The 12,203-nt window shown below is 35.7% G+C and overlaps 1 protein-coding gene and 1 non-coding gene across 2 annotated transcripts; both read right to left on the reverse strand.

Annotated features, from left to right (window-relative positions):
- Nucleotides 1-1,783: 1,783 nt before the first annotated feature.
- LOC121414424 (iron-sulfur cluster assembly scaffold protein IscU-like) lies at nucleotides 1,784-8,795 on the reverse strand. Its single transcript, XM_041607597.1, has 5 exons — nucleotides 8,624-8,795; nucleotides 5,710-5,823; nucleotides 4,635-4,745; nucleotides 3,262-3,340; nucleotides 1,784-2,130 (listed from the first exon to the last, which is right to left on the reverse strand). The coding sequence occupies exons 1-5, from the start codon at nucleotides 8,726-8,728 to the stop codon at nucleotides 2,054-2,056; spliced, it is 486 nt and encodes a 161-aa protein (XP_041463531.1). The 5' UTR covers nucleotides 8,729-8,795; the 3' UTR covers nucleotides 1,784-2,053.
- Nucleotides 8,796-10,174: 1,379 nt separating this feature from the next.
- On the reverse strand, nucleotides 10,175-10,330 carry LOC121414558. Its single transcript, XR_005969869.1, has one exon. It is a non-coding gene; the product is annotated as a U12 minor spliceosomal RNA (small nuclear RNA).
- Nucleotides 10,331-12,203: the final 1,873 nt, after the last annotated feature.

Genomic DNA, 12,203 nt, shown 5'->3' on the forward strand with positions numbered 1-12,203 from the left:
AATCTCCCAAGTATCTTTTTTTTTAAACCTCACATTCAATGATTATACCTGGGCCTGGTGTTACAAATTCAATGAATCATTGCAAAAGATTCAAAACAAAGTCAAATAAGCAACTGATATGAAAGTCTTTATATGTAATCTTTCATCACTATGCAATTAGAGTTTGAATTGAATCTATTGTAACTTTTGATTTTTTTTCTCCTCTTTTCAACCTTTCAACGATATCCCTCTCTAATATTCCTTCTGTTTCGGCAACATCCCAATCATAATTACATTCAAATTAAACTAATCTACACACATTGGTTAATATACTTCTTACTTTATTATATACATGATGAACATCGAGATAACACCCAGAAGCAAATAATAATAATCTCAGAGTTTGAACCCGACAATGTTTGTGCAGAAACAAGCAAGCCATAATGTATTATGATAGCCATCCATATAGGTCACTAATTCACTGAAAATTGGAGACCACCACACCATCCTACATGCAGGTTATAAGAAACACTCCTTGTGGAGTTAGATGATGCATGCATTTCAATTCTGAATGATATTCATTATTTTACTATTAGGTAGGTTTCGCATTTACTATGGGGAAACTGCAATGGATCTATTCCTTTGAAAATACAATTTAAATCACAATGGAGAGCTGAGAGGCTTTTGTCGTAAGTTGGTGGACTGGGACAGCAGATCATCCGGAGATATGCATCGGACGAACAATTGCAAATATGTCATTGTCCAGAGTCAAGAGATTCTGATACTGTCCCGTTCCACCAATTTCGACAAAGCCTCTCAGATCTCCACTGTGATTCGACTTGCATTTTCAAAGGAATTGGTGCGTTGTAGAGTTTCCCCGAAGTACATGCGAAAAGTCTTAAATATGACTGTCCTCAAAACAAAATGGGCAGTAGTTGCTGAAAAATATATGAAAATAAAGAAAAGGTGCATCAAAGGGAGTGCTTGTACAATTAATGAAAAAACAGGATATTCCAGTTTGACCCAGGTTACGTTAAATGACCAAACATCCTTGTTTGCAGCTAAAATTCATTCAGCCAACGAAGAAAGTATCAATTGTGTTGTACTATAGGCCTACATGTATTTCCCTTGGCAACCAATGTTCATGTTTCTTGAACATGAAACCACTTTGCATTTTTGTAACAACAAACAATTCTATAATAATCTGAAAAAGGGAAAGTGCTTCCAATTTTATTAATATCACTAAAAGATCCAACAGAATGTGAAAATGCACCACAATTTTGCAACAGGCCTGTCTAGATATAAGTCATTACCAATGAGTCACAATTTTTCCAAAGAGCATGTACTTAACCTTATAAGTCTACACTGATAATATGTTTCATTGCACTTAACATTTGTCTAGCAAGAATACCACTTAGCCAATAACATGCTTATTCAAGTCTACAGTTGTAAAAAATAGTATAACACACTTTTTGATTTCTAAGAAACAGAAAATGAGGCATCCAGCTTTGATTTATTTTCTTTTTCAAATTACTCAGAAACCCGAGCATCACTTTTATACATAACATTCCATAAAAAGAGAGAAATAATAATAGCATGAATGAGTTCTCCCAAAAAGAAATTTGTATGAACTCATACTGACAATGCTCAGAATAATCTGGTACTGTAGTATTGCTCAGATTTGGACCAAACATTTATCAGTATTTACATGTACCATAATTTCCCATTATTTACTAGAAAATTGTCCACTACGGTTCACATAAATGTAGGATGCTATTAGGGTTGTTATTTTTTCCTCCTTATAAAAACTGACACCATTATTGACTTAAAAGTGGCTAGAATTCCTTCCAAAATTTGGGAAACTTGTATTGGAATTGTGTCAATTCCCTGTAAAAATTTTAAATGATATAAGTTTTTCTTTTTCTATTACACCAACGTGTGCATTTTTTAATCTATGGTAATGCCAGCTATTATTGGTTTTACTGCAAACTGAAAAAGTCGACTGTTTTCATTGCATAAAAATAAAATACACAAAATATAATGAAGGATTATTAATAATATAAAAACATAGGTTCTAAGCATTCTCTTCCTTGGGATCCTGCTTCACCCTGTAGTCCTGGAGCGCCGCCTTGATAGCATCCTCTGCCAGCACTACAGTGTGGGAAGAAAATAAGATTTGAAATTAAGTTATCAATAGGTGTATTATAAACAGGGTTGAATCTTCTTAGCAAATATAATTTCTTATAAAAAACATTAAAGCTACAGGATATTATGTGCAATATGAATGTTAATAATATAATAGTAAATATCCACAAGCATCCTCTGTCAGCACTATGGTGTATTAAATAAAGAGGTAAATCAAATTATCGATCGGTTCATAATTAACACCCTTCCAAACGAATACAAATTAGTAAAGAGCCACAGGAAATAAACATGTCGTAGTAAAAATAATATGATATAATCATGATAATCAAAATCCATAATAAGCATCCTCTGCCAGCACCACAGTGTATTGAGAAAAGAAGTTTTTATCAAAAATTAAATTATCAATACCACTGGTTATTTATGAACAGGCTTTGCCTCTTCAAAACAAGTAAAAAGTTGTCATTACAGCAGCAGAATATGTTTAATAGGAATACTATTAAAAAAATTTCAAAATCCGTAAAAGCATCCTCTGCCAGCGATACAGTGTACAAAGAATAAAAGTTTTTAAAAACTATTATCAATTGGTTCATTATGTACAGGCTTTATTGCCCTTTCTGTTAACAAACATCGATTCATGATATTTATCAGCCGATGCAATTATTTTACGATTCATGATATTTATCGGCCGATGCAAGTACTTTTTAAATCTAAATTGGCACTGCTCATGATGTTGTCGCCCTCTACACGCATCTTTGTATCTAGGCTACGATAACAAAGATGGCGACAATAACAGACTATGAGTAAACGCTCCTGTACTTTTAATATTTTCATGAAGTGTAATTTAACTTTAAAAAAGATCGGATTTTGGCCATAAGTTGCAACCCAAGATTGTACCCCATTTACATAAGTTTGGGCTCAAAACCCTAAAGAAAACAAGTATTTTGGAGCAACATTATTGTTGCCAAAATACTTGGTTTGTGAAGTGCAATGGCAATCTGTCCCTGGCTCCGTGGAGAGTAAGCACATTTTAGTGAATGATTTTTACTCTCTAGGAGCCTCCTGGCTAAGGTGATGGAGCTTGCTTTTCTTTTTTACAATGTTACTTGAAAATAAAAGTTATTAAGTATGACTACTTACTTGAACAATGTAACTTGACTGGAGGAAGACTCAACTCTTTGGCGATGTCTGTGTTCTTGATATTCTTTGCCTCATCAACCTTAAAAGAAACAACAAAAACAAAATGAATCTTTCATTAATAACTCCTTTTCAATTCCATTTATATGGTAAGCTGGATTTACATTACATGGTGTCTATCTGATACTTGGCTCTTTCATCATGTACCCTAATTCTCCCGGGGGGGGGGGGGGGGCCCATAATGGCCATAATGGCCCCCCCCTCAACAATTTTCGCGATATATCTGCTGCGCGAAATTTTTTCACCTCGCAGCTCACTGACTTTTTACATTCAAGTCTCGCGCAAATTTTGAGACCAAAGTTGTGACGCCGGGTACGCGGTTACAACATTACGCAACATTATGCAAGTGCATGTCAGACCCAAAATTGCTCATAAACGTGATTTCATGTACAAATCCAATGCAAATTGCGTATTTAGCCAAAATTCATAAATGTATCATTATTTCTACTTTTACTGATTAAACTTAATTAATTTTGCCTTGTTTATGATCAGAATTATGTCTGGAACAATTTCCATTGAAAAAACAATAAAAAACAAAAAGTAAAAAACAAAGAAATACATAAGAAATTCATAAAACAATAAAATACATAAGAAATTTATTTCCAAACCAAAGTTTTTTTGAATTACGATTGTTAAGAATGCTACAAAGAAAATTTTTACCAAAAATTAGCATTCTAGGAGCTTTATTTAGTGAATTAGAGCAAAAAGTATGATTTATGCATAAATTAGCATAATTAATTCATATAAAATAAAATCTCATTATTTTGGAAAATTTTACCATACAGCCTTGTAGATTACATCGCACACTACCAGCATGCAAATTTTTGCGTCGCTCGCGCGATCGGCGGCCGAGATCTTAAGGGGGGGCCATAATGGCCCCCCCCCGGGAATGACAAGAATCAAAATACCCCGGGAGATTTAGGGTTAATGATCAAGAGAACTATTTATTCCCATTCAGTATTGACAGAATTTACTGATTAATGAGCTGATAATTTGAACTTGAACTTTTAGAAATTTGTAACAATTGGTTATCCATAGTTAATCACTATCTTTGCTTAGTTTATTTATCATGTTTTAATGTAAAGATAACTATTTCGCTAATTCTTCCCAGTCAGTTTTGAATGACTTTAGTGTCAAATGAGCTGATAAATTAAACTTTCAATTATAACTTTGTCCCTATTGGCGATCCACAGTTAAACCACAACTCTGCACCTGAGTTTAAATTACACCCAAATTCAGAATACGGGCCATTCGATCTATGATCATCTATCATGAGCAATTCTCATCTACATGTAGGATGTGAACAGAGTATTTACCGATCTTCCTTTGATCCATTCAGTGGCTAATGAACTTGATGCTATTGCTGACCCACAACCAAATGTCTTAAACTTAGCATCTACTATCTTTCCATCGTCATCAACTTTGATCTGTAAAAGAGAGAAATTGAGGGAAAAAGCATGGGGGGAATGAAGGGAGTGGAAGTGAGGGGAAGGAGAGGGTGGAGGGGAGTGGGAGAGAAAGAGTAAAAAAAAAGAAAGCAAGAAGATTGAGAGAGATTACGATATCTTTTTCTTTCTAAAAGATTATTAAGAGCAAGTGAGTACACAACTTTGACAAGGTATGGAGAGTAATCTGCCTTTGTTCCTCAAATTGGCACGGTGTTGCCGATTTAAAGTCAGTGCTGATAATGCAAAGTCATTTGTGGCTTGTGAGCACTGAAGATAAAGAAAAGTACTTTCTAAATTCTAAATCAATATAACAAAAAACCTGAATAAATGAATGAAAAATGCTTTGCAAAATTAATTGTTGATATTCCTTTAATACTTCTGTCTCCCTTTCTTCTCATTACATTATCTCCTTTTTTCTGGGGGGGGGGGGAACTTTTTCATTACAGGGTTATATAAATTTACACGGTGATACGCTGGTACTTTGCCAAGTGAAGAAACAAACTCCCTTATTATTCTCTCATTCTTTCCACTTCTTCTTTTTTTTCCCCATTAAAGAGCTCCCTACCTCCTTGGTTTTTTGCCATCCCATTCATGTATCATCCCCCGTTTATCTACAATAAAATGTGCCTACCCCCTGGAATGGTAAAAAATATCATTGTTGTTCAAACATGCACATGTACTAAGTCTCATATCTCTTTCTCATGCAGGTATCACAGTAGGCTTTCTTCATATTCATAATGCCTTATGATCTCACATGGAGTCCCAATTCCCTGCTTTAAATCTCAGGCATCGGCCATCTTTGAACTTGGCATCTCTGGATGTTGTCATTAACAGTTGAACCATATTTTTTTCATTAATGTTACTTAACCTTATATTTTGATTTAAAAAAAAAGTCAGTCACATGAATCAACAGGAATGGCTTTCTATTAAAATCAAAGCTTACCTGTAGTTTCATGACGTCTCCACAAGCTGGCGCACCAACCAACCCTGTGCCAACATTCTTGTCATTCTTGTCCATTGCTCCAACATTCCTTGGGTTCTCATAGTGATCTATCACCTAAGAATACAAAGATAAATAGGAGATGAGATCAGTTTGACCAAAACAGATACAAGGGCTTCATGATACTTGCGCACATTTCTTGCACTGTGCGATTGACAAACAAGTACCAGATACTTTTGAGAGTAGCCTTGCATTAATTAGTTAGCAATTTTACCTTACCCCCCCCCTTCCCACACATACCCAATCTAACTTTTCGTTGGGCATAATTTTGTTGGTGCACTGTAGTTGAAAATTGATTTCAGAAATGGTAACCCTGGCAACAAGTGACCATCATGACCCTGATTAAAGTGCCAAAATGATTCTAATAGGGAATACAGAGATATTGAATTTAACAAAACAAGAATAGCATTAGCAGGAATTGCCGTGAAATAGGAAACCACTGTTCACTTCCTACAGTAGCACGTAATTCAGCCAACGCATTTTGGTGTTAACCACATATCCAACACCTCTTTTGAAAGTGACCACCTTGCACGCATTATTAGATTACCCAGTATTGCGTACACGAGGGAGAGTATATGAAGTGTCCATACATAGAAACGATAAGAATTGGATTTATGAAAGAAAAATAGGAATGAAAAGGTAGGAAACTTCATAGAATTTATCAACTGTTTTGACCAAACCTAATCCCACTGCAAATAGCTCTTCATACCAAGAAATCAGATAGGAAAAGGCTTGAGAAAAAATATCCGTTGTCAGCCGTCGATTCATGTGCCGAAGCTTGCGATTGAAGTGCATGTATCGAGACAATGAACAAGCATGATAAAATCATAGAACTTATTGGAAAGAGATATTTTGCTAGCGCGACAAAGAATCGGCTGTAAAATCAGTTTATGGCTGGTGGTCCTCCTAAAATTGGTTGGAGATATCTACTTGCATAGAATCTGAGTCGTTGATCTAAACGTGGGATTCTGATCTGCTCAATTCTCTGCACCAATGAGACAAAACCTAGGTAAACCTGATAAATATTTTCGCAGATATGATGCTTAGGCGGAGCGTCAAAAGCCCAAATGCATTCCAACGCGTGCATAGCTATTGTTCCATAATGAGAGTGTGCAAAGGTGTTCCAAGAGATTAGTAGGAAGTACCGTTATATTCTACATTAAAGCTAATTTGCATAATCCGTACACGCTGGGGAACAGGGCAATTATTATCTCGATTGCTATTGACAAACTAGCATACGCTTGTATAGACCAAAAGCTTCGGTCTCTGTTATGTTGGTTGTTCAGCTGAACTCCGTTGGCTTCACTCACCAAATATAGAGACCAAAGTTCTAGCGCGATCTGTACAGGGGACTCAATGGCCATATGTTTATGTACTTAAGATCGGATAAAACGGGGAAGTGAATTTGCGCGACAGCCGAGGTAAGTCACTGTTTTTGTTCCTTTTAACTTGATTTTTCTCTGTTTTTTGGCACTTAATGCCAAGAGGGAATATTAATTTGCATTTTGGTCACGTTCATTTTCAAAATTTTATTCATTTAAGACAAAAATTTTGCATTGCAAGTCCCCTAATGGTTGCTGCACGATAGCGAGCCGTCTGTGTACGAGGAGAAATTAAAAAAAAAATAATGTTAAAAAACTCCTCGAAACAGACGGCTGCCAGCTGTCTAAGGCTTGTACTGCTTGTTTTGTTTTAAAGCTTGTGTATAGTTTTGGTAAATCCACCAAAATGCACCTATCACTATTCCAATTCATTGCTAGCTAATATGAATGGATATGCCCTATAACAGTTATGATGTGGAGGATATGAAATGGAAATGTGTTTTACAGGATAAATTTTGCGATTTTACATGGAAATTTAACTTGATCGGGTCACCCGATCAAATTACAATATCTGTGTGTTTTTGTCTTTCAATTAAATCCTATTCCAAATCATGGAATGGGTTGAAACTTTCTTTGTAACTTTTGGATATCTAATCTCTAAATTTATAAGATAAGTGCTTGAATGCCCATTTTTAAAATTTAAAACAAGCATTGCCGACAGAGGGCGCTATATATCCAAGATTTGAATATTTGAAATTTTCTCAGAGAAGTGCAGTTGGAAAAATATCTAACGGTCTCTACGCTTCAGTAAGACTGTCATATTAGATGATATTCGATTATCAATCACATTATTGACCCTTTACCAAAGCTATACACAGGCTTAAGGAACATAAAATTTTTAATTTTTTTTTTTCAATTTGTTGTCGCTTTAAATGATTTCCCAAAAGGCCACTTTCCAGGCCAAGGTAAGCGATTTTGCTCTTTTTTTTCATGAGCTTTATAAAAAAAATATTCAAAATTTGATAATGGAAGCTTTTCAGCAGAAATGACATGAGTTTCCGCTAACATTATTCGTGTTGTGAAGTGATGTTATAAACTCTAAAATCCATCACGTAAACACGTTCGTTGTGCGAGGTTACTTCGCAATATGTGTAAGTTGGTGATGTGATTATTTACACATTGCACTTTTTTGCAGTCTCGGCTCTCGCACAGGACACTAGGCAAAGGCAAAGCCTGGGCGGGAATGGAGAATTATTATGTAAGAAACGGTTATTATTTGGAGGAAAAATAAAGGTAATTCAGACATAAACCTTTTCCATTGTATTGTGTTAAGGCTCTTTCTCATGGAAACCATGCCATGGTTTGCTGCAACTGTACACAGTTGACCGGAAACGGCCGTCTGGTTTTACCAAATGCAACCTTACACAAACTCGGCTCCGCGCTCTCACTCGGCTCTGCACTGTAAGGCAGCCTTCTCAATCTCATTCTCGTTATCTTCTCATATTTTTCTGGTCGCCACAAAAAGATGTACTCACATTTTTATGATACGAAGCTGACGCAGGAACCGGTTGAATTAACTTTGTTGCCAGTAGAGGCCGCAAAGTCTTCCCAAGTAGTCTAGCATTGCTTGAAATCGGCATTTTGATGTCACAAAATTGTAGTTGTCGCAGTCAGAATAGGCGAAAACAGCACATTGCGTAAGCTGTTGTTTATCATTATCACGTGACACATTTCACGTCACGTGGGTAAATAAGGATCCTCAAATTTCTCTCTCTCCCCCACTCTCACTCCCTTAATTTCATGTTATCATAGACAAAATACACCATAATAGATTTCATAAAGACAGAGAGAAATCAAACGATATTTGAATGTACTAATAAATAAATAAATATAGATAGAGATAGATAGATAAATAGATAAAAGAATGAAAGGAAAGAATGAACGAGACAAAAAAATTGATCAGCTAGGTTAGACAGACAGACAGACAGACAGACAGACAGATCGACAGACAGACAGACAGATAGATAGATAAATAGATAAATAGATGGATGAAGAAAAATGAACAGTAAGGCAAAACTTCCAATAGGCCCTATATATGCCATTTTTTTCCTGTCAAGAATGATACTTTTTTTTTCTTCTTTTCCATGTAGGGCTTCCACTCTACAGTTGTAATACATTGGAATTTCTTTGTTAGTTTCATTTTATCAATTACAAATTAAGATTTAATATTTCTTTTAGATCATGCGCAGACCTAACAGAGCAGATTCCCTCATATTTCACCCTATTTTGAATTGTCATTGATTTCAATCGCTGTATTATTTAACTTGGATGAATGATGGCATGCTCATTTCATACGATGTTAATAATTAATTCTTCGGATGTTATATTGTTTTTGTATTATGTGTTCATAATTGTGTGAAATATGGGAAATAATGTCAATGTTAATCATTGTGACCAGCTCCTCGTATCATGAGGGGGGGGGGGGGGTCCTTCATACTTTTTCTAGTTTTTATTTCATTTTTTAATGATTCTGTATAACATATCACAGATAATGAATACAAGTAGGGCCTAATATTGAAAAAAAAGAGAGAAAAAAATGATAGAGCAGCATACATTATTAATTGTCATCATTTTAGAAACAATAAGCATATCAATTATTACCAATGATTAATAGTATATAGTTAATGTAGTCACTTTGTCTTTTCTACGTATTCCTCGTCCCCTATTATAATATTAAAGGGGAAGTTCCCCCTGAAAAAAAAGTTAATTGTTAAAATAGCCTAGAAAAAAAAATAAAAAATATTGCCGATGAAAACTTGCTATTACGATCTGTGTTGAATTTAATTGTAGGAATGTGCAAGATTGCATCATCAGCACGTGAAGGGTTAACAAATTCCAAGTTTAGAAAAAGTTAGAAGGCATGCATATCAAGATATTGTTTAGCTGTAAAATAATGATGATAGAACAATAACTTACAACTTAAAAGAAATTCTGATAATTACTTGTAAGTTTATTATTTGTCTGGCAATGTGAGACATATTGCTTAGATGTTTGATCTTTCTTTCTATGACTTTTTGAGGGATGAACGGGAAGATGGCCAATCATGGTGCATCCCATCAAAGTAAGATGGATCACTCCAAGGGCTACCTGTTCCCTCAAGAGAAATTCCTCACAGACTATTAAGCTGTGGAACCTAGGGCTACCTAGGCTCGTTATTTTCCTTACTCATTAGTTTAAGGCATGCTGCCGCAGAGGGCACTCAGCAATCCCAACCAAATTAAAGATATTTGTCGTAGCAGTTAGTAAAAATAGATGCAATGTAATAGATTGCACATTCAGTAATAATCCATAGGTGATGTACTTATATATAAATGCGTTACATGGTTGGTAATACATTTCAAGATAATGAGATTCAAGATTTCTGCGTCTTGAATTCCTGAATAGATTTTCATCCGCATGTTTGCCTGTAAGCGATGACTTCTATCCCCTATCCAAAGAACGAACGATATTCACAATTACTCATACATATTTATGATGTATGGAAAGCCAAGTGTGCACGAGGAATACAGAATCGTTTGAACATTTTTAGGTGATATTTCAATTCAATTTCAATTTATTTCTTTTTCAACAGAAAAGAGTAAAACGGTCGAAATAAATACAATGAACTTATACAGACGATATAAATTGAGCGTATACAATATATGATATTTTTCTACAAGTACAACAAAACTAAGTATTTTATATCAGCAAAATAACGAGGGTCTCACAGGCCTAATTCATTCCCCATAGACTCATGTGTTAAATTGGCACTTTAAAAAATTCATAAAAAATAAGGATGAAATTCGGGGGTCGAATGTTTACTACCAGTGGATAGGATTTATATCTGGCAATCCATATCTGACCAGAAAAGGGTCCCTCGACCGGCTCATTTTAAAAATAAATTGGCGTGTTTGAAGACACCGTCGGGGGGGGGGGGGAGCAGATTCATCAACTCAAACAGCAAAATAGCCGTAATCCTTCCGCCAGTCAAAATATAGTCCAAAATTGGTGATATTTCTTCCCAATTAGGGAAAAGGAAGTTCAGTAATTACCAAATATAGAATCAGTGTTAGATGGACAATCATATGCATACAGCCATATCAAAATAAAAAATAGCAATCATTTGGCTCGAATGAATATCTAGGGCCTGCCACTAGTGATTAGGCCCGTGAGACCTGTAATGTATGGCACATGAAGGTTTATTTTTAATTTACCTTCCTGGCTTTTCTTTAACATCTCTACACTCACTTTATCACAAAGAAATGCATGAAATATACAGATGTGTTATGTAATGACCATTTCTAATGTTACTTCTAATGTCTAGTGCTCTATGGATTTACATACATCCTACATGCCTATATGTAGCTCAACAATGGATGCAATGTTAGGGCCCAAATCCTATAATGCAAATTGTAGATATGAATAGTGTGCATATCTGGATTCAAGATCTGCCCACAATATAAATACCAGATTCACATGAGTTTAATTAGATAACAATAAAAAGAAATGAGAATCAACATACAAGCATACTATACATTCACATCTTCCTATGACAAGGGCCCAATTAAGCCAGGGTGTAAGAGAAAGAGGCAGGGGGTTAGATGGCTTGTATTCTAAATGGATGGGGGCTAGTCTGGCTAGAAGTCAGTAAAAGTTGAACAAGATAGCAGTAGAACTCATTCTCAGCCCCCCCCCCCCCACATAGGCCTACTAACTATGCTTTTCTCCCCCCCCCCCTCCCTCTTGAATCCATCACTCTTCAGCCAAATTCTAAAGTTTTCTCTTCTCATTCCCTTCCCCATGAACCAATTTCACAAGCGCAATTGATGCAAGGCCTATCTAATGTGTACTTTATCTCGTGATGGGTGCAATACACGATTTACAGCAGCGCTCGTCGGTATACGAAAACACACGACAACATGCAAGCAACCCAGTGCACAACACACGCACAGCCTACACAGCCTAGCCTAGGTACACAAACACAGAGTTAGTTACTAATAACAACTTGTTACATTGTACCTGTAGTACCCCCTATGTAGCCTTGTATAGCCATGAAGTTCAGTTTTTGGACCTCTT

This window comes from Lytechinus variegatus, chromosome 4 (genome assembly GCF_018143015.1).
Source record: "Lytechinus variegatus isolate NC3 chromosome 4, Lvar_3.0, whole genome shotgun sequence".
Classification (NCBI taxonomy): Eukaryota; Metazoa; Echinodermata; class Echinoidea; order Temnopleuroida; family Toxopneustidae; genus Lytechinus; species Lytechinus variegatus.